The sequence below is a fragment of the Suncus etruscus genome, chromosome 17 (genome assembly GCF_024139225.1).
Source record: "Suncus etruscus isolate mSunEtr1 chromosome 17, mSunEtr1.pri.cur, whole genome shotgun sequence".
NCBI lineage: Eukaryota > Metazoa > Chordata > Mammalia > Eulipotyphla > Soricidae > Suncus > Suncus etruscus.
This window is the reverse complement of record NC_064864.1, coordinates 63,573,706-63,597,080: the sequence shown is the minus strand read 5'-3', so window position 1 is coordinate 63,597,080 and position 23,375 is coordinate 63,573,706. Positions and strand designations below refer to the sequence as shown.

At 45.9% G+C, this 23,375-nt stretch overlaps 1 protein-coding gene across 1 annotated transcript in view; it reads left to right on the top strand.

Moving 5' to 3' along the window:
- The first annotated feature begins 14,237 nt into the window (after positions 1 to 14,237).
- PDZD8 (PDZ domain containing 8) overlaps positions 14,238 to 23,375 on the top strand; it is a 62,998-nt gene continuing 53,860 nt past the window's right edge. The window contains exon 1 of the mRNA XM_049764409.1: positions 14,238 to 15,094. Within this exon, the coding sequence (XP_049620366.1) occupies positions 14,238 to 15,094 (857 nt within the window). The remainder of the gene's footprint in view (positions 15,095 to 23,375) is intronic.

The window sequence follows — 23,375 nt, the reverse complement described above, 5'->3', positions numbered from 1 at the left end:
AGAAGTAACTAGACTTAAAAATCAGCAAAGGATTTGAGTAGATATGTATCCAAGAAATATTATTAGATTTTAAACCATCTCTAAACCTCTTCAAGATATTACTTCACATCCATTAGGATGGCAAAAATCAAGTGATGTGTAGAGAAACAAAAGGGAAGAAACTGGGACTCATACTTGGTTCTTGGAAATATAAAATGGTGCAACTCCTTAAAAAATTCTGAGAGGCTGGAACTATAGTACAGTGGGTAGAGCTCTTGCCTTGCATGTGACTGAGTCAGATTTGATCTCATCATCCCAAGCACTGCAAATAGTATTTCCCAAATGCTTAGCCAGGAATAACCCCTGAGCACCAGTGAATGTGGTCCAAAACCAAAATAAAAAAATAAATCTAAGAGAGGGACTGGGGCAAAGTACAGTGAGTAGGGCACTTGCCTTGCATGTAGCTGGCCCAAGTTTATTCCCGGGCACTCCGTATAGTTACCTTAGCCCACCAGGTGTGATTCCTGAGTAAAGGACCAGGAGTAACCCATGAACATTTCTGGGCATGATCTAAACCCTCCCCCAAGGGCTAGAGAGATAGCACAGCTGTAGGGTGTTTGCCTTGCATGTGGCCAACCGGGACAGGCCCAGCTTTGATCCCCAGCATCCCATATGGTCCCCTGAGCCTGCCAGGAGCAATTTCTGAGTACAGAGCCAGAAGTAACTCCTGAGTGTTACCAGGTGTGGCCCCCAAACTAAAATAAATTTAAAAAATAATCCCCCAAAATATGAAAAAGAAAAATGTGAACCAGTAATATAGCCACAGGTATGCAAGAGAAATAAAGGCATATGTCCACCCATAGACTCGTGAACACTAGTTAACAGAAGCATATTACATGTGGAAAAAAACCTAAATTTTCACTTTGCATAGTTATAACCACATGTAGACTTATTAACCTATGAAAACCAAATACAGAGCCATGCTCTTATATGAATGAACCTTGAAAATATTATGTAAAATAAAAATAATAAAAGTAAAAAAAATCACTTTACATGATTTCTTTTATCCAGACTAGGCAAATCTATTGATTGAAACAGGAAATAATGAGTGATTAGCCATGGCTGGGTTAAAAGGAATTGAGGAATAACTGCTAATGGGCCTGGGCTTAGGTTACTGAAAAATGTTCTTTTTGTTTGTTTGTTTTGCTTTTTGGCCACACCTCATGGTGCTCAGGGCTTCCTCCTGGCTCTATGCTCACAGGTCACTCCTGGCTGACCCAAATGGGATGTCGGGGATCAAACCAGGTTGGCTATGTGCAAAGCCAGTGCCTACTTGCATACTATCATTCCAGAAAATGTTCTCAAATTAGACCATGATCATCACAACACAACTCCTTACAAACAAATCACCATTCACCTTGGGTGACTTTGATGCTATGTGAAAAATAGCTGTTCAAGACTTTAGTGAGAAAGATATTCACTAAACACAATGATACTGTCATCGGGATGGTGCTGTCCCACCTTCCTCCATCTGACTAGTCAGGTCCCATCTCTGTCAACTTGCTGTGACCTTGTAAAGCTCCTGGATCTTCAAGGAAGAGGGACTCTAAAGTTGCAGCAGTTGGGAAGTTTCAGCAGCTAAAAGAAAAAGTAGGTCGACAAGTGTAGTTTCACAGCATTTTAGAACCTGACACATTAACACCCACCTTAACAGCAAAGTGTTTGAAAGACTCCCCTGGATCCTGGAGAAACCTGAAGAGCAAGCAAAAGAGGCTCAGGCTACAGATCTGCACTTTGCTTATGTTGATTTTTGATTCCCAGGTTGTTTTTTTTTAAAGCAAGGAGGTGAGGTGCGTTGGCGGTCACCAATTCAAAAAATAGATTCAGATGAGCCTGTTTGGATTCTTCTCTGCCAATTGGGAGCTGGATGGTCTTGTGGAAGTTACTTAGTGTCTCTGGGCCTCCATTTTCTCTATGTAACATGGAAATTCTCTACTTATCCCCAATTTAATTTCAGGATTTAGCCCATACTCCCATGCCCATTAGTGGTAATTTTCTTTTCCTTTCTTTTTTTAAGGGCTTTTAATAGGCACTTAGGATGTATATAAATTTTTCCCTGACTTACAAAATAAGGTTGACATTTCCTGTTTGCTATGCTCATTACTCTGTTCTCATTACTCTTTGCTGCTTGATATGGCTATGTTTTTTCATTCAAGTATTGCCTTGCAACTCTGCTATGAATTGTGAAACAGATACAGAGAGAGAGAGAGAGAGAGAGAGAGAGAGAGAGAGAGAGAGAGAGAGAGAGAGATTGAGAGGGACAGAGAGAACAGGTCTCAGGACCATCAGAAAAGATTTTTCTAGCTAGTTTGTTGGTTGGCAGGTCTTTTGGGTATATTTGCACTGCAGCAAAGGCTTATAATACCCAAAGAATTCTTGGAATGATCGGGGTCTTGGAAAGTGATGATGAGAGCCAGGACATGTTTGCAATGCCACTTAGCCTCACTGTTCCTTTGCTGCTCAGAGGCATCGGAAAAATGGAGTTTCTTATCTTCCACCTCTGTACTCTGTCCACTTCTGCTAAGCTGCAGTACAGCTATGATTGCTAAGCAATGAAGTTCATCACTTTCCAAGACCCTGATCATTCCAGGAATTCTTTGGGTATTATAAGCCTTTGCTGCAGTGCAAAAGACCTGCCAATCAACAAACTAGCTAGAAAAATCTTTTCTCATGGTCCTGAGACCTTCTCTCTCTCTCTCTCTCTCTCTCTCTCTCTCTCTCTCTCTCTCTCTCTCTCTCTCTGTCTCTCTCTCTGTCTCTCTCTGTCTCTCTCTGTCTCTCTCCATCTCTCTCTGTCTCTGTCTCTCATACACATACACATTCAATGTATGTGTGTGCCTATGCCCTTGAGACCAATAGCATCACTTCAACACTAAGCATTGCCTCTCGGGACCAACACTATTCAAGTTCCAGGGAAAACATTTATCCTTAATCTAAAGGCTACTGGGCTGAATTGCCTAAAATCTGGCAGTGAGGATTGAGCCAGAGTACACTGGATAGGGCGTTTGCCTTGCAAGCAACCAACCCAGGCTCAATCCCCAGCATCCCATATGCCCCCTCCCCCATTCCCCAAGCCTACCAGGAGTGAATTCTGAGCAGAGCCAGGAGTAACCCCTGAGTGCTACTGGGTGTGGCCCAAAATAAGTAAATAAATAAAATTTGTCAGCTGTGCTGCTAACCTCAGATGATGGATACTGCTTACAGTAGTAAGAGGCGACTACAGGGGTAGCAAATCTTGGTGGCAGAAAAGCAGATTAAGTAGTGCCAATTCCTTCCTCTCTGACAGCATGCAAATAGCCTTTCAGAGAGCACAGCGGTATTGCTTCCAAGGGTATGTATTCTCTCCAATGCTGAGCATCTCTTTTTTTCTCTTCTGTTTGTAGCATCCTGCCTCCCCAGCACACACAGATTAGCATTAGTGAGAACTTGCAGCAGTAGGGGAATGATTCAGAGGCAGAGAACAGCTACTCTGTAACTGAGTGGTTATTAAGATGAGGAAAAGTATCATTGAGGGGTCCGTTCCAGGATTAATCTTGGCACAAGCTGGTTTGGTCTGGTGCCTTCAATGGACTCCCCCTGATAGCAGCATTTCCTGACTTTCTCAATTCCACTTGCTCTGACATATACGGCTAGGATTGCACAACTTTGGTCTTCCATTGCATGCACACGGGGCAGTTGTGACATTGGACAGCTTGCCTCTGAACTGGCGTGCTGAGTCCAGAGCTCGCTCAACCAAGCTCCAGTTGAAGATATGAACTGAGGACTCTACCAGGCATTAAACAAAATTTATGGGGTCTTGTCTTTATGTCTAGTGGGAAGACACAAATTCAAGTGAAAACACAGACAATGACAGCTGGTATAAAATGCCAGAGCAAGGGCTGGAGAGATAGCATGGAGGTAAGGCATTTGCCTTTCATGCAGAAGGTCATTGGTTCGAATCCTGGCATCCCATATAATCCCCCGAGCCTGCCAGGAGCGATTTCTGAGTGTGGAGCCAGGAGTAACCCCTGAACACTGCCGGGTGTGACCCCAAAAAACAAACAAACAAACAAACAAAAAAACCAAATCCCCTCCCCCAAAAAATGCCAGAGCAGAGAGGTAAGGTACGTGTGCTGTGTATGTACCAGGGGAATCCAGCCCAGCTCAGGGAAGAGCCCCTGAGGAAGAAAGCTTTAGCAGGGATTCAGGGGGTTAATCACACACACAGGACAGGTAATGTCCAAGCTGGAAGTCCATGCGAGGAGGGAGTCTTCAAGAAAGAGAAGAAAGATCCGATTGGAAGCCAAGGCAGCTAAATGTGTGGGGCCAAGAGGAGAGAGGCTTCCAGATCTTCCAGATTTTCCAGGGGGTGGCAAATGAGCACCCACTGCTGAATTTTGTAAATAAAAGTCTTATTGGAGCAGAGCCCCATGCTGCTTCTTTCCTGCCTTCTGCTTGCTTTCAGTACAACAGCAGATCTGAGTTATTATAACGTAGACCTTAGGGCTCACAAAGCCGAGAGGATTTCCTCCTTGCCCTCTGTGGGAAAAGGAAGCAGAGCCTGGAACTGGTCTATGAAAGTGAGGTCTTACAGGTTGGTGTGGAGGCTTCTGACCTTTAACCCAAGAGCCATGCAAAGTTCTTGATTGTTTGAAAAGAAAAGAAGCTAGAGAACAGGGTCTGTGGTTTCATGAATATTCAGGAGCCGTTTACACAGACACATTTTCAGGAGGTCCCAGGCCAGATGTAGCTCAGAGGGACCTCAGAGAGAGCTCAGGCATTAATCTGTGGAGACAGCAGGAAGTCCCTTCAGCTTCTTTCCAAGCCAGCCCTTCTATTAGCCCGATTCCTGGGGGAGCCAGAAACAGAAAAACAATGCAAGCAATACTAAACTGCAGAAGGAATAACAGAGGCCAGAGGGAGCAAAGAAATCTAGAAAGACTGATAAAAAAAAAAAAAAAACCCATCCACTTGGACCTGCTTCAAGAGCACAAGAACTGCCTCATTGGTGCTGCTGAGCTTTCTACACTAACAACTCCAGAGTCACTGTCTCCCAAGTGACTCACCACTTCAGGATGAGAGCAGCTACTTCCTGTATATGGTCCATGTACTCTTCTTGAGGTTGGATTTGAATTGGCCTTTGAGTCCCATGTCCACTTTGCCAGAATCACCACTGTCAGATCAAAGGGACTGGGTCCATCAAGCATTGTGGGGATAGAGTCAGAAGTAACCCTTGGGGCAGAAGTGGTAGTACAGCAGTAGGGCATTTGTCTTGCACGCAGCTGATCCAGGATGGACCTGGGTTCGACACCCAGCATCCCATATGGTCCCCCGAGCCAGGAGCGATTTCTGGGTGCAGAGCCAGGAACAACCCCTCAGTGCTGCCAGGTGTGGCCTAGGAACCAAAAATTAAAAAAATAAAATAAAATAAAATAAAATAAAATAAAATAAAAAAGTAACGCTGAACACTGCTGGGTGTGACCCCAAACAGCTCCCACCCTAATCAAAGCATAATAAACCTGCTATCTCTGCCAAGCTGGCACCCACAAACCTTAGAAGGGAAGGCAGGCGTATCTACTCTTGAGGCCAAAGCTGATTTAAGCAGATTAGTCCTGGAGTAGCCTGCAAATGGTGTCAATTGCATGCACACAGCACAACTGGACAGTTTTTGAAATGAGTTTGGGAGCAATGTCCAGTGGGGACCTTCCACGAGTGGACTCAAGTTGACCAATCAAATCTTCTCAGTTGGAAATTGCCATGTCAGGCCAGTAAAATGGAAAACCACTGTTACTCAGATAGATGATGCCAACAATACTTAGAAATGTATTTTCTAGTTTCTGTGTAGCTCATGCTACAGCATAGGATAGAAATAGGAAGCCACAAAGTAAACCTCCTTGGATAAAGGAAAGCTATGTCTGCTGTCTTTTCTTCCTAATAAACTGGCCTGTTTTCATCAGGATAATTGGATGCTCCAAGAATATCTTCTGGGCCCGGAGAGATAGCACAGCAGTGTTTGCCTTGCAAGCAGCCAATCCAGGACCTAAGGTGGTTGGTTCAAATCCCAGTGTCCCATATGGTCCCCCATGCCTGCCAGGAGCTATTTCTGAGCAGACAACCAGGAGTAACCCCTGAGCACCACCGGGTGTGGCCCAAAAAACAAAAACAAAAAAAGAATATCTTCTACTGGCCCTCTCATGGCAAAATATGCTTACCATTCCCTTTCATGCAGTAAGAAACGAGATATTCTTGTGGCAAGAAGTTACATGTCAACCTAAAGATTCCCTCATTGGAAGGAAATTTAAAAATTTTGGTAGGTGGCCAGAGGAGATTTAACCACAAGACTTTTGGAGGAGGCAAGAAAAGTGAAGTCCTATTGAAATAGTAATCGAATGACATTTGGACTGGAGTCCTGGGCTCAATTCCCTCGTGGGAGACAAGGAACCTCTTTCTTCTGGAAAAGAATGAAAGAAAGAAATTCTTCACACATTCTACACAGCTGGATGGCTGGATCAAAAAGAGTGAATGTCCAAAGTGGAGACCATGGAAGGAGGGAAATGGGACCTGAGAAGTATCAGGTCATTTGGGTCCTTGGAATCACTGCTGAACTTGGATTTTATTTGGCATATAACAGAAAAATGGATTTGTATCTTGTGATTTGATATAGCAAGTGACCACAAATTTAATAGCTTAAAACACCACAGATTTATTATAGTCTTGGAGGTCAAACACCTGACCTCTAGGAGATTTCACTGGACTGAAATCAGTGTTGGCAGACTTGCTTTTCTTTCTGGGGGGAAAGCTTTCTCCTCACCATCTCTTGCTTTTAAAGGCTGCTCACATTCCCCACTCCAGCCCCTTATGTCTTTCCTTCATCACAGTGTTCTCTCCTGTCTTCTCCTTATCCTCTACTTGTAACTATCCTCATGATCACACTGGGCACAAGTAAATCATTCTAACCATCGCTTAAAGTCCGCACAAAGTTGGTTGGCAAATTCTATGTGCAGCATTCATTCTTTTACATTCATTCATCACACCCTGTTGTAAATATGCTGGGGTCTAAAATAAGAACATCCCTGGGGACCCAAGATTCTGCCCTCTATAGAACCACTGGCAGTTTGAACAGATGAGTCACATGATCAGACATGGTCACGCAGCTTCACATGCACTTTGGGGTGTTTAGGCCATTTAAGAGCATGGATAGTATATAACAAGTATGAATAGTATGTAAGAATGTGAGTAGTATATAAAGCCATGAGGTTGGATTAGATCTCTTAAGAGAGAATGTAAGTTAGAAGAGAGGAAGCTTGTCCCGGCACCCTAGTAGTTCTACTGCTCTCTAAACACAGGACTGGCTTCGACAGTGATTGCAAGGAATAATCACACCCACCAATTTTCCTGTTGCTGCAAACTCTTATATCCAGCCCCCACTTATACCCCAGGGGACTTCTCTGCTGTGCCAAGGGACCACACCCAGTGGTAGTGTCCTCTCTGCCAATCTACACAGGCATTTGGCATCAATTCTCTCAAATCCTCAGAGGGAGAATAAGGAAGCTCTGACTAAACACCTAGTGTGCCATATACACTAATGAGTTTCTTTAATAGAGTGCTTGCTCACTGCCGAATATATAATTGATGACAAAACTGTATAAAAAAAAGTACTGAGATGGTATTTGATTGCTAGTAACAGGAATCCAGAGAAATCATAGCTCAACCAGGTCAGAGATCTTTTCCTCTAATGTGAAGAAGTAAAGAGCTATGGATTGACTATGAGGCTGTAGTACAGATGCAATGACGTCAGTGCCCCAAGCTGCTGCTTGTGCCATACCATTTTTAATGTGTGGCATCTAGCGTCATAATTATAAGATGCTCCATAATTATAAGATGACCCTAGTAGTTTCAGTTACTGCATTTATATTAGAGAAGAGAAGAGAAAGGAAAAGACAAAAGGAAAATTAGAGTGTGTAAGTCAGACTCCTTTAAAGATTTAAAGGCACTACTACTTCAAAGTTCTCCTACTTCTATTTATATTTCATTGGCTTCCCTTATCTGCAAAGCTCTTTGGGAAATGTCATGAAGTTGTTTTGCTTAGTTTTGTTTTCTTTTTTAATAGTGCTCAGGGCTTACTCCTGGCTCTGAGAACAGGGCTCACTTCCAATGGGCTATGGGGAAACCATATGTGGTGGTGGGAATTGAATATAGGTTTCTCAATCAAAGCAAATGCCTAGTCTGCTGTACTATCACTCCAGTCCTGGGAGATGCTTAGGGGTCACTCTCAGCAATACATAAACCAGGGTTGAGGATGAAGCAGCCACATGCAAGGCAAGTGTCTTGCCCCTGTACTATCTCTCTGACCCAGGAAATTTCCTGTTTTAAAGATGAGCCATGCTCTGCTCTCAACTCTTTGAAATTTAAAAAGAAATGAGTTGATATTGGAGAGGAAACTGCAGCTCCAGCAAAGAACAGGGTATTATTATCTGAGCCTACCACAGAGCACCAAGTCTAGGGGAGGAACAGGAAAGTCTGCTTAAAGGAAATATTTGGATTTCAAGGGTAGGTCTTGCCTGCAAAGGGATGGAGAGAATTTCAGGTAGAAGGAAAGGATGCACAAAAACCATGAAGATAAGAAAAAGAGAAGCCGAGAAGATGGACGTCCCCAGCAGCACAGCTGACCCTGAGAAGACAGTCAAGTCAAGATCTAGGCAGTGAAAAGCTTCAGGGATTACTCTCAGGAATTAACACTTTCTCCACAAATCTCCGGGGAGCTGTTGAAAGGTTTCCAGCAGAGTGATTTCCTTTGGCCTCATGCTTCAGTGTTGAATAAAGCAAGGAGAGGCAAGTAGGAGGTAGGGAAGATCAATTAGAGGAAAGTGAAAGTCATTTAGACAAAAGATGACAAGGGGGTTGAGGTATGAACTAGAGAGATAGTACAGGAAGTAAGGCACTTGCCTTGCTTGCACAGTGTCAAGCCTGGTTTGAGTTCCTGGTATCATATATGATCCCCTGAGCATTTCCAAGAGTAATCCCTGAAAAACAGAATCAGGAATAAACCCTGAGCACTGTCAGATGTGCTATCCCCTAGTCCCCCCACAAGATAACAACAGCTCAGACAGGTTGTGCTGTATGATCTGAGAAAGCCCAAAGAATCTCTAACTTTTTTTGTTCAGTATATTCAGAACTTGAGGTACGCTGGAAGCTGAAATGAGTGGCTCAATTTGAGTACTAACAGTTCATAAAACTGTGTTGGGTATGTGCTATTTGTTAGGCAATCTCTCTCGACTTCTCTATGCTTCCCCTGTATTTTTGTGATCATTGCAGAATTTTAAGTCTTTTTATCTAATTGCTATTCAAGCTACTCACAAACTGGCCATATACACAGCTTTGACTTTCTCACCCTATCTGGTGAGGACCCCATGGGAGTCCAAGGTTAGCATGGGGAAGAATCTACTCTGTAGTCTAACAGACACCCACAGTGCAACAGTTACCCCATCTTCCAATATTCAACTTTGTACCCTGAACGAAATACCTCCCACAAAGGTAGCTGGGCAGCAGAATTTCAATGATGTTATTTAAAATCATTAAACAGTCGGCAGGTAGGCTAAATAGAACTTCTTTAAAAGGGAAAATGGGGGGGGGGGCGGAGAGATATCATGGAGGTAAGGCATTTGCCTTGCCTGCAAAAGGTGGGTGGTTCAAATCCCGGCACTCCATATGGTCTCCCGAGCTTGCCAGGAGCAATTTCTGAGCTTAGAGCCTTGAGTAACTCCTGAGTGCTGCCGGGTGTGACCCAAAAACCAAAAACCAAAACAAAAATAAACAACCTGTTCAGAATCATTTCTCAGAGCTGAGGCCAGTGGTTCTCAGATTTTTGGGTTTCTATTACATTTTTGGGGAGAAGTTGCTGGATTTAGATTCTTCCAAAGAAGGCCATTAAAAAGAAGCAGCTTTAAGGCCTGAAAGATAGTAAGACACATGCCTTGCATGTGATTGGGCCCTGAACATTACCTGGTCCCACTAAGGAGTGCTAGGTACAGACCTGGAAGCCCTCAAGCACTGCTGGGTGTGGCCCCTGAGTACCCTGAGCATCATCAAGTAGTCTGGGTTACCCCAGAGCAGTATCCAGCATGTACCTAGCCTAGTACGTAACAATGGCTAAAAGGGGCCCTCAGGCTTTCTGAACACTGTTTGAGAGACAGTTACTTTTATGAAAAGTCACAGAGGCTGGAGAGAAAGTAGGTAAGTGCTTGCCTTACAAATAGTCCATGTAGAACTTCCATATCATTCCTTGAGCCTTGCCAGGAGTGATCCCTGTATAACAGACCCAGGAGTATGGCCTGAGCACAGCTGGAATTGGCCCAAGAACTACAACAAACTTTCTGGGTCTGGGGACATTGCTCAAAGGACCAGAGCACATGCTTTACATATGTGACCCCAGCTTTGATCTCTGCTACCAGGGTTACCAACTTCACCATGTTGGCTAGTCACAAGTACTGAGCCAGAAGTAGCCCCGCATAGCACTGCTGAGCTATGACCTATAGTCATATACAATAAGAATAAGCTTCTGTCTCTCTCTGACTTATTTCACTCATCTATGGGTTTTAAGAAAAATGAAAGACATTCTTTTTTTTTTTTTTTTTTTTTTTTTGCGGTTTTTGGGTCACACCCAGCTGTGCTCAGGGGTTTTTCCTGGCTCTGTGCTCAGAAACTGCTCCTGGCAGGCATGGGGGACCATATGGGACGCCGGGATTCGAACCGATGACCTTCTGCATGAAAGGTAAACGCCTTACCTCCATGCCATCTCTCCAGCCCCGAAAGACATTCTTGCAATAATTTTCAGACACAAAAGAGAAAAGAGCTGGAAGTTCCAGCTCACCTCAGGAAGCTCACCACAAAGAGTGATGAGTTTAGTAAGAGAAATAACTATATTTTGAACTGTCCTAATAATGAGAATGTATGAGGGAAATAGAGAGCCTGTTTAGAGTACAGGCGGGGGCCGGGTGGGGAGGAGGGAGACTTGGGACATTGGTGATGGGAATGTTGCACTGGTGATGGGTGGTGTTCTTTACATGGCTGAAACCCAAACACAATCATGTATGTAATCAAGGTGTTTAAATAAAAAAAATAAATAAAATAAATGAAAAAAAGAAAAAAAAAAAGAATAAGCTTCTGGGGGGCGGAGCAATAGCATAGCAGTAAACCATTTGCCCCTCATGCGACCAACCCAGAATGGACCCGGGTTCGATTCCCGGATCCCATATGAGTCTGCTAGAAGTGATTTGAGTGCAGAGCCAGGAATAACTCCTGAGCGTAGTCGGGTGTGGCCCATTGAAAAAAAAGAATAAGCTTCTGGTAACTCAGCATCACCAAGCAACACAGTCTAGTCCCCACAAGAAGCTATTTCCCAATTCCATCGACAATAACACTATTAAGAGATTCTGGGTTCACTGAATAACCTCATGAGAGACAAAAGCAAGAACTTGAAAGATAGTACAACAGGTGAAGTATTTGTCTTGCATATATCCAACTCAGCTTTGGTCTCTGGCACCTCATATTGTCTCTCCAGAACTAAATTCCTGAGTGCAGAGACAGGAGTGACCCCTGAGCATGGCCAGATGTGATCCAAAAACTAAAAATTAAAGACAAAAGCAGCAAAGCCTCCGAACTTGTTAGAATCAGCTGAGAGAGGACTGTACTCCCTCTCCCTCATCCTGAATGGGGTGAAGGAATAGAGCCATCACCAACATTTTGATTTTTAAGTAAGGCACAACAAATGTTCAGCATGACATCCCAAAATCAATTTCCATGCCATGTAATATTATTATTTACTGAAGTAGTTCAAGAAATGTTAGACTTCATGATATTTTGATTTTTGGGCCACACTCAGTGCTGTTCAGAGGACATTCCCCACTCTGAACTTGGCAGTTTTCACATAAGTGTGTTGATTTTTTACAGATCTGGAGTGTTGCCGGTTAGGAAGTTTTCTACTTAGGACTCTCTAATGAGTCCAGGAGATGGGGGATTCCCAGAGGTCAGCTAAAGAGTAAGGAAGAGGAGGAAGTGGTTAGTTTCACTCTGTGTGCGTGTGTGTGTGTATGTGTGTGTGTGCACATGTGTGTTTTGGCGTGGGAGAGTTTACACCCATGGAGCCCATCACCCACTCTGTGGGGGAAGGAAGTAGTTGAGTAACCTAGTCAGATGTAAAAGGAAAGAATTCGAGAATTTTGTTTCTCAGTATTGTGAGGAACTTCTCCTTTGTCTGGCCCTGCTCCATTGTCTGAAACATTTACTACAGTGACACATGCATTTTGAGTAAGATTCAGGGTGGAAACTGAGGAAGGGTCTACATTTTTCACTGGAGTTAAAACTGTTAAAGCAATGGGGCTCAAACGGTGGCACAGCAGTAAGGCTTTTGCTTTGCACACGGCTGACTTAGGACGGACTGCGGCTAGATCCCTCGGCATCCCATATGGTTCCCCAAGCCAGGAGCAATTTTTGAGCACAAAGCCAGGAGTAACCCCTGACATCACTGAGTGTGGCCCAAAAGCTAAAAATCAAATGAAAAAAAAAAAAAAAACAAAAAAAAAAACAAAACCTGCCAAAGCAAGACAACAGTCAGGAATAAAAGCTAAGAGCCTGTAGTGAGAGAACACAAGGATAGAAGCTGCCCAGTACACTCAGAAATCCTTGCAAGACATTGGACTCCTGCAACATGGGGTGAGCCTGGTTCCTCAACAAGCACCTCCTTACATTTTCATAATCAAGGAGCCATTTTGGTCTCCCCCAGAGATGGGCCTGATGCCCAGAATGTGTCCCAGTTGGCCAGCATGGAGGTAGAGCTCTGCTTTTGGTCTAGAATCGCGCGGATTGAAGGTGATCACTGGCTGGAAGATCCCAGAGATTAAGAGGGGAGACCTACCTCTATCCCCGAGGATCAGCATGAAGGGGGCCTGCTGTTGGGGTATAGAATACGGTCCCTACCCCAAAAGAACTGCTGTGACAAGTATGTGGAGGGAGGGACATCAACTTTTACCAAGTTGATGTCATAGGTCAGCAGGTAGCCATAGGTCAGAAGGGTTGCTGGTAGGCTGGCTCTCTGAACCCTGCAGCCAAATTCTGACATCTTTCTGATCCCCTCTCCGGCTCACCCTCAGTCACCCCACAAGTGCTCTCTCTCCACGGGAGCAATCCTTGTGCTATGGGAGGGAGGATTTAGGGTTTGTGCTAGAGGAACTCAATTCTATCCTGTGACCAGAGTTCAAATCTGTAAATCAGGTGGGGTCCCTTAGATGGGCTAAGTGGGGAGACATTTTGTCTTGGAGAGCGGAATCACCCCCCAGCGGAGCTCCAGATTTACTCCTGGATCCCTGCTCAGGGATCACTTCTAGAGGGGCTCAGGCGTAGGAGACCATCTGGGGTGCCGGGAATGAAACCCGTGTAGGTCACGTATTATTCTCTCTCAGGTTAAATGGGGCCTGAGATTTAATTCGCTGCCAGACTGGACATAAAAGTAATTGTTCATCTCTTGGCCGCCAAACTTCTGGCCTTCACCTTTCCGGTCCTTCTGTTCCTTTCTCACTGACATTTCATCTCGGCTAGCTGCCACCTCTGGGGTCAGTGTGCATTGGAATCCGACTAAGTGACAGCTTTGGGTCGCGGGGGTGGAGCTGGAAGAGACGTCCGTCCGCAAGGCAAGGCGAGGCGAGGAAGGAAGCCAGGAAGCACAGCCGCGCGCGCGCCCGAGCTTCCAGGCCAAGAGGCCGGGAGCGCGCACGCAGTGCCGTCACGCACGGATCGTCCAATGAGCGCAGGCTCTGAGCGCCCCGCCCCGCCCCTTCCCAGCCACGCCGCCGCCGCCAGCGGGGGAAGCGTCGGAGGAGCCAGCCGCGCGCGCCCGAGCTCCGCGGGCCAAGTGGCTGGGAGCGCGCACGCACGCGACGTCACGCGCGTCTCGTCCAATGAGCGCAGGCCCTGCGCGGACCGCCCCGCCTCTTCCCAGCCACGCCGCCGCCGCCGCCTCAGTAAGCCGGCGGGGGAAGCGTCTGAGCAGCTAGCTAGTCGCGCGGGGCCGCGTCGGGCGCAGGCCGGAGCCGCCTTCCGGACTCGTAGCGTCCCGGGAAGCGCTCGGCCCGACCCCCGCGCCCCATGTTGTGCAGAAGGAGGCTGCGGGGCGGACGGCGTGACGAGAGCGGCGCCCGGGCGGCGGCGGCGGCGGCGGCGGCGGCATGGGGCTGCTGCTCCTGATCCTGGGCTCGGCCGCGCTGGGCGCCTTCCTCACGCTGCTCGTGCAGTTCCTGCTGCTGTTCCGCCGCCAGCCCCAGGCGCCGGCCGACGAGGCGTTCCGCGCGGCCGACGGCGTCCGCTCGCAGCCGCCGGCGCCGGGCCTGGCCCTGCGGGACTACCTCTATGGCGGCGCGGGCGGCGGCGAGGGCGGCGTTGGCGCGGAGGAGGAGGCCGGCGGGGCCCCCGAGGGCGGCGGCGCGAGCCCCGAGCCCCCCGGGCCGCCGGCCGAGACGTGCTACTTCCTCAACGCCGTCATCCTCTTCCTGTTCCGCGAGCTGCGGGACACGGCGCTGGCGCGCCACTGGGTGACCAAGAAGATCAAGGTGGAGTTCGAGGAGCTGCTGCAGACCAAGACGGCCGGCCGGCTGCTGGAGGGGCTGAGCCTGCGCGACGTGTTCCTGGGCGACGCGGTGCCCGCCATCCGCGCCGTGCGCCTGCTGCGGCCCGCGGCCCCGGCCCCCGCCCCCGACGCGCCCTTCGCCTGCCCCGACGAGCTGGCCTTCGAGGCGGACGTGGAGTACCACGGCGGCTTCCACCTGGCCATCGACGTGGACCTGGTGTTCGGCAAGTCCGCCTACCTGTTCGTCAAGCTGGCGCGCCTGGCCGGCCGCCTGCGCTTCGTGCTCACGCGCGTGCCCTTCACCCACTGGTGGTTCGCCTTCGTGGGCGAGCCGCTGCTCGACCTGGAGGTGCGCTCGCAGTTCGAGGGCCGCCCCATGCCGCAGCTCACCTCCATCATCGTCAACCAGCTCAAGAAGGTCATCAAGCGCAAGCACACGCTGCCCAGCTATAAGATCAGGTGCGGCCTGGGGGCTGGCTTGGGGCTTGGGGGGTCATGCCCCCCACCCCCGGCTGATCGCATTCGACCACCCCCTTCCAAACACACACACTCCGCAACCCGGGAGGCAGACCCGCAGCGCACCAAAGGTTTTGTGTCTTTACACACACACACACACACACACACACACACACACACACACACCTGGGTGCTGGCTTGGGGTTGGGGGGCCATGCCCCCCACCCCGGCTGATCGCACTCGACCACCCCCTTCCAAACACACACACACACACACACACACACACACACACATTCTGCAGCCTGGGAGGCAGACCCGCACGCGCGCACACACACACACACACACACACACACACACACACACACACACACACACATTCTGATCGCACTCGACCACCCCCTTCCAAACACACTCACTCACTCTGCAACCCGGGAGGCAGACCCGCACGCGCGCACACACACACACACACACACACACACACACACACACACACACACACACACACACATTCTGATCGCACTCGACCACCCCCTTCCAAACACACTCACTCACTCTGCAACCCGGGAGGCAGACCCGCAGCGCACCAAAGGTTTTGTGTCTTTCCCAGGGCTTGCTTTCTCCCGAATTGGGAGCATCTGCGGGGAGCCCCCCCCCCTTACACACACGCACACCCCGCTAGGCTCGTTTGGGGATGTCAGCGGAGAAGGGGGCCCCGTGGAAGAACAAGGCCCCGATTGCACCCCTGGAGTGGGCTCTGGTTTGTGACCTCTGGTTGCCCCCGCCGAGGGCGGCTTGGGCAGCATCACCCCTGGTCACTGCTGGTTACTTAAAAGGAAGTCTCAGCTTTCTGCATTCTTAAGTTTCTTTCCCTCCTGTTTGAAGCATTTGGTTTTCAGATAATCCAAAAGCTTAGGTCGTGTTTGGGTTAGACTAGGTTGACTAGTGTATGCGACCACAGATTTACCTTACTAATTGTGTTGTTCGCCTACCAAGCAGATTGACAGTTTGAAACTCTCCAGTGGCTGGAGTCCTTTCCTTGATCTAATGGGCATAATTTCCCTCAGTCGCAGGAGGGTGAACTGGTTGGTGACTATTTTTTCCTGCCTAGTGAAGTAGGACCTACTTTATGAAACCTGTCCTCTATAAGCTGGAGTTTTAAGTGGCTGAATTATAAATGAGTTCTATTGTAGCAATGAGATGCTTATTTATAGCAGCGCGTTGCTAAGAAAGTCTTGAAAGAAGGTTGTAACGGATTTTTATATCCTATCACAATTTTAATACTTCTGTTTTCTAAATACACTTTACATAACAGTTATTTTGGACTTATTTGCAAAATAGCCAGTTGCAGTGGAGTTACATATATATACCTTTTTAATTTCTCTCACTGTAGACTTGGAATTCATTAAATCCAGAGGAAATAACAAATAGGTGTAATAGTGCCTACTGTATTGCTTTGAAGAAACTGGTTTTGTAGCATGAATGACATCACTAACATACAGTATGGCAAAGCTGCTTTTAATTTACTATACCAGATGAAATTCCAAAAGCATGGCATGAATTTGGCTATATGTAGATTTTAGGTATTAGCCTAATGTTAAATTATCTCTTCAAACAGGTATATACACTCTCAACTGTATATTTGAAGGCATGTTAATGGTTTACTCCAGATATTCTCCCTAAGTGCCATTTTTATTGTTTACATGCTGTGTTATATCATTGTCATAAATGCTGGTGCTTCAATATTGAACACCAATATTGAACTCAGCCATTGTGTCCCTTAAAGTCTAGTGAGAATTGAATTAGTTATTCTAAATGTAATTTAAACTAGGTTGTGATTGATGGGGTTGAACTAAGTAGGAAGCTGATTTTAGAGGGGAAAACAGCGTAAGAATGAAAAAGCTGCTTCAGAGAGTGTGGACTTCTCTTGTTCTGTCCGTTAGTTCTTCCAGAAGTGTTTTTAAGCTATCAGTGTTTGGGAACTGATTCACATTTCTGCAAGTAAATGAAGGAAAGGACACTTAAGGTGTATCACAATTCTCTGAATTAGACATAATATAGCTAGTGTTGTCCTCTTTAATCTATGAATGCATAGTGTTCATTGTAGTTAAATAACTTGCTTAAAAAGTCACCGTGTCAAGTTGTGAACTCCAGCTCTAATTAGAAATAAAGCTAACTTAAAAAAAAATGCCATATTGGCCCGGGGAGATAGCACAGCGGTGTTTGCCTTGCAAGCAGCCGATCCAGGACCAAAGGTGGTTGGTTCGAATCCCGGTGTCCCATATGGTCCGTGTCCCCCCCCCCCCCCTCGTGCCTGCCAGGAGCTATTTCTAAGCAGACAGCCAGGAGTAACCCCTGAGCACCGCCAGGTGTGGCCCAAAAAACCAAAAAAAAAAAAAAAAAAAAAGCCATATTCAGAAACCCAATAAAAAAAAATAGCCTGCCTTGTTTTGTTTTTTTATGGGTTTTTGGGCCACACCCAGCAGCACTCAGGGGTAACTCCTGGCTTTGCACTCAGAAATCGCTCCTGGCAGGCTTGAGGGACCATATGGGATGCTGAAAATCCAACCTAGGTCTGTCCAGGTCAGCCACAGGCAAAGTGAACACACTACCACTGTGCTATTGATCCAGTCCCCAATATTTTATTTTTTTGGCTTTTGGGCCACACCCAGCGGCCCTCAGGGGTTACTCCTGGCTCTGTGCTTAGAAATCGCTCCTGGCAGGCTCCGGCGACCTTATGGGATGCCTGGAATCGAACCTGGGTCCATCCCGGGTCTTCAGTGTGCAAGGCAAATGTCCTACTGCTGTGCTCTCTCCACCCACACCCCCCCCCCCAAATTTTTGCCTAGTTTTTAAGAGTTTTAGGAATAAGTGAATTTCTTTATTTTTTGCTATTTGGGTCACACTTGGCTCAGTGATAGTGCTTAACTGTGGGCATTGTGCTCAGAAATCATTCCTGGTGGTGCTAGGGAGCATATGCAATACCCAGGATCAAAGGGAGGATTGGCTACATGACAGTTGAGAGTCATAACCCCTCGACAATTTCTTGTGCCCCTGTTAAGTGTGCTATCAATACAGTAAATTTGTGGGAAGGCATTCTTTCAAATTTACTGAAAACTCTGATAAGATTGTGTGGAACTAGTATAACTTATTTTTTCCCATTTTTAGGGGAGGTGGATGCTCTGGCGGGGGGTAATAATGTGGGAATGGAATGTTGGATTGTGGTGTAGTTGTGGGAGTTCCCTCTCAGCTATTCTCTGCCAACTGGGCTATGGTTCAATGCTCTGGCTTTGGACATGACACTACTCTGGTCCTGTGGCGCTGAGGACTACCCAGGTCACCCCATGGTTCTTGGAAACCTCCAAGACCATGCCTGGCCAAAGTTCAGACACCTCCAGAGCTACACCCAGTGATTCTTGGGGGGTTATGGGTGTCAGGGTCAAATCATAGTCTGGTGCATATACTGTTATGTACTGAATTGAACCAGGGTCTGCTGCATGTGCTGTAAGTACAGTACCATAACACATGTACTGTCTTTCTGGCCATCCCTTCCTCTCTCCCTTTAAGTGGAAATTTTCATTAAAAAAAGTTCTTTGTGGGGCCGGGAAGGTGGCGCTACAGGTTAGGTGTCTGCCTTGCAAGTGGATGGACTGCGGTTCGATTCCCCCGGTGTCCCATATGGTCCCCCCAAGCCAGGGATGATTTCTGAGCACATAGCCAGGAGTAACCCCTGAGCTTCAAACGGGTGTGGCCCAAAAACCTAAAAAAAAAAAAAAGTTCTTTGTAGGTAAGGTAATTTGTTTATGGTGGTTGACAATAATGGTCTTGATGTATACAATTGCTTCACTACCAAAGTGCCCCAAACCATCCACCCACTTACAATGTAGTTTTATGTTGTTTGGTTTTATATTATTGCTTTGGTTTTCATTTTTGTTCTCAATGCTGATTCCTATCTCTGCAGTCAGGGATCACTCCTGCCCTGGTGGACTTGGGGGATCATAAGGACTGCTGGAATCGAACTCAGGTTGTCTGCATGCAAGGCATGCTCCTTTCTCCCTGTAATATTCTCTGCCCCCTTTTACTATACTGTAATTTAAAGTCTGTAAATTTAAAGTCTTTTTTTTCTCAGAATGATTTTAGGGAATATTTTGTTTGACAAAAAAGAAAATTTTCACAAAAAATGTTTTTGTGAATTCTCTTAAGTCTTTGGAGAATGTCATTGGAATTTTGCTATAATGCCAGAATATTATTTAAGATTTAATTAGAAGGTTAATTCTTTAGATGCTCCCCCACCGAGCTTTTTTTTTTTTTAAAACAACAACCTGGATTTTGTTTCCAAATAGATCCTTTTAAGCCATTTAAAGATTAGAGCCCTGGGGCCTTTGAGATAGCATGGAGGTAGGGTATTTGCTTTACATGTTGAAGAACTGTGGTTCGAATCCCAGCATCCCATATGGTCCCTCAGCCTTCCAGGAGCGATTTCTGAACGTGGAGCCAGGAGTAACCCCTGAGTGCTGCTAGGTGTGACCAAAAACAAAACAAAACAAAACAAACAAACAAAAAAGGTTAGAGCCCTGAAACAGTGTTTCTCAGCCTTTTCTGATGATGTCCCCCTTCTGGCCTGGTTTCCTTCTTTTGAAGTCAACCCAAAATTGAATCTTCTTGTGGCCTTCCTGTCTTAGTTTGGACCCCCATAAGTGTGATTGTCACCTGTGACCTATGGCTCTTCTTTGAGAAATGTTGCTGTACATTATCAAGGACATTTTTGATTGAGTCTTTTGGTTTAATTTTTATATACAAAAATATTTTGCCAGTTAGCGTTGTTCTTTTTCTTTGATTTGTTTTTCCGTTTTCTTTTCAGAAAGTGAAGTGCCCTGTCTGACTTGCCACTTCCTGATATTTCATCTAGAGCTGTCCACTTAATAGAAAGGACTTTTTTGGGGGTGCCATAGTTAAAACCAGCACCCCATACTTGAGGAAAGTGTTCTGTTACTGAACTATACCTTTGAATCCCGGTTTTAAAAGTAAAACAGTCGGTGAGTTTTCTGTTGGAGTTGTGGATTGTGCTGGTTTCTTTGCTTGGCAGACACTTGGGGGCCTCCCCAGGCATCCCCTGACGGCTTGCCTCGGCTGAGGTGAGTGTTTGGGGGCCGGAGTTGCAGATCAGGCTGACTGCTGGACCCCTAGGCCCGGCGGACATTTTGGGACCTCCCCCAGCCTGCATCAACCTGGGAACTTTGACCTGATTCAGCATTAATCTCTTCAAGGCGTGTCTCGCTGGGGCTGTGAGTTTTCTGTTGGAGTTGTGGATTGTGCTGGTTTCTTTGCTTGGCAGACACTTGGGGGCCTCCCCAGGCATCCCCTGACGGCTTGCCTCGGCTGAGGTGAGTGTTTGGGGGCCGGAGTTGCAGATCAGGCTGACTGCTGGACCCCTAGGCCCGGCAGACATTTTGGGACCTCCCCCAGCCTGCATCAACCTGGGAACTTTGACCTGATTCAGCATTAATCTCTTCAAGGCGTGTCTCGCTGGGGCTGTGAGTTTTCTGTTGGAGTTGTGGATTGTGCTGGTTTCTTTGCTTGGCAGACACTTGGGGGCCTCCCCAGGCATCCCCTGACGGCTTGCCTCGGCTGAGGTGAGTGTTTGGGGGCCGGAGCGCGGCCGCTCCGCTGCGCTTCGCGGCCGCGCACTCCACCTCGCCAATGAGTACCACCACAACACGTAGAAAAACCCACAGCGTAAGCGAGACAATGGGGAGACTACGCAGACCAACTTCAACCATAGAGAATGAAGATGGAAACTCTGATGACCCAACAACGACCAACTACCTAAGCAGTCTTTCAGAAATGGAGTTTAGAGACGAAATATGGAGGTTGCTATCAGATATCAAAGAAAGTATAAATCAGAGCACTAATAAAAATCAAGAGAATATGAAGACAGAAATCAGAAAACTCCAAACTGAAATATCAGATCAGATAACAGGTCTGAAAAACTCAATAGACGAATTGAAGAACATAATGGATGAGTTTTCCAACAGGTTAACAGCAGCTGAGGATAGAATTAGTGCTTTAGAAGATGAGATGCATAACAACTTTACACAGCAGAAGAGATTAGAAAAAAACCTCAAATCAAATGATCAGACAATGGAAAATTTACTCAAAGAATATGAGAAGATGAAAATAGAAGTCTTTGATAAGCTCAACAGAAACAACTTCAGAATCATTGGAGTTCCAGAGACCCAAGAAGAAAATCTTCAGGAAGAATCAATGGTTAAGAACATCATCACAGAGAAACTACCAGAGCTAAAGAAAACATGTGACCAAATCCTGCATGCCCGAAGAGTACCAGCTAAAAAAGACCCCAGTAGAAACACCCCAAGACACATCCTAGTCACCATGATGAAACCCACCGATAGAGATAGAATACTGCAAGCAGCAAGATCGAAAAGGGAAATTACATTCCACGGAGCATCCTTGAAATTTACAGCAGACCTGTCACCAGAAACACTCAAGGCCAGAAGGCAGTGGTGGGACGTAGTGGCAAAACTCAATGAAATAAATGCTTCGCCAAGAATATTGCACCCAGCAAAACTAAGTTTCAGGTTTGACGGATGTATACACGGCTTCACAGATAAACAACAGCTCAAAATCTTTGCAGACTCAAAACCAGCCTTAAAAGAAAAACTGAAAGATCTACTCTAAAAACAAGACAGAACAAAAAAACACACCAAACTTCTACACAAAGATGGCAATAAATCCCATGACAATTATTTCTCTCAATGTCAATGGACTAAATGCACCAGTTAAGAGGCACAGAGTGGCGAAATGGATCAAAAAACTGAAGCCAACCTTCTGCTGTCTACAAGAAACACACCTGAATAGTCAGAATAAACATAGACTCAAAATCAAAGGCTGGAGGAAAATCATTCAAGCAAACAACACCCTTAAAAAAGCGGGGGTGGCCATACTAATATCAGATGACACAAACTTTATACTCAGAAAAATTGTAAGGGACAAAGATGGATATTATGTACTAATCAAGGGATTTGTACAGCAAGAAGAAATCACTCTCCTAAACATATACGCACCGAATGAGGGTCCAGCAAAGTATTTAATACAATTGTTGACAAATCTGAAGAAGGATATCAATAATAACACAATAATTGTGGGAGACCTCAACACAGGCTTGTCAACACTTGATAGGTCAACCAAATGGAAACCCAACAAAAATATACTAGACCTGCAAAAAGAAATGGATGAAAGAGGCCTAGTAGATATATATAGGGCACTCTATTCTCAGAAACCTGGATACACATTCTTTTCCAATGTACATGGATCATTCTCCAGGATAGATCATGTGCTGGCACATAAAACATACCTCCATAAAATAAAAAAGATAGACATTTTGCAGGCTGCCTTTGCTGACCACAAGGCTCTGAAGTTAGATGTGAACTGCAAAGGGACACAGAAGAAAAAATTTAACACCTGGAAGTTAAACAGCCTCATACTCAATAACCAGTGGGTCCGAGATGAAATCAAGGAGGAAATCAAAAGGTTCCTGGAAACAAATGACAATAAAGACACAAACTATCAGAACTTATGGGACACAGCAAAAGCAGTACTGAGAGGAAAATTTATAGCTTTGCAAGCACACATCAGGAAGGAAGAAGGAGCTTACCTGAGTAGCTTAATGACACAGCTAATAGAACTAGAAAGTGCTCAACAAAAGGACCCAAAAATAGGGAGACAGAAGGAAATAACAAAGCTGAGAGCAGAAATCAACGAAGTGGAAACCCAAAAAACAATCCGAAAGATCAACGAAAGCAGAAGTTGGTTCTTTGAAAAAATAAACAAGATTGATAGACCATTGGCAAAACTCACAAAGCAAAAGAAAGAGAGAAACTTGATAACGCGTATTAGAAATGAGAAGGGGGAGATCACTACAGATACTGCAGAGATTCAAAGGGTATTCAGAGAATACTTTGAGAAACTCTATGCCACTAAATATGAGAACCTGGAAGAAATGGATAAATTTCTGAACTCATATAACCTTCCACGGTTGAATAAAGAAGAGGTAGCATATCTAAACACCCCCATCACTATTGAGGAAATTAAAACTGTAATCAAAAATTTACCCAAAAACAAAAGCCCAGGCCCTGATGGATTCACGAATGAATTCTTTCAAACCTTTCAAGAGGAACTACTACCAATTCTGGCCAGGCTCTTTTATGAAATCGAAAAAACAGGAATACTTCCAAATAGCTTTTATGAAGCCAACATCACCTTAATA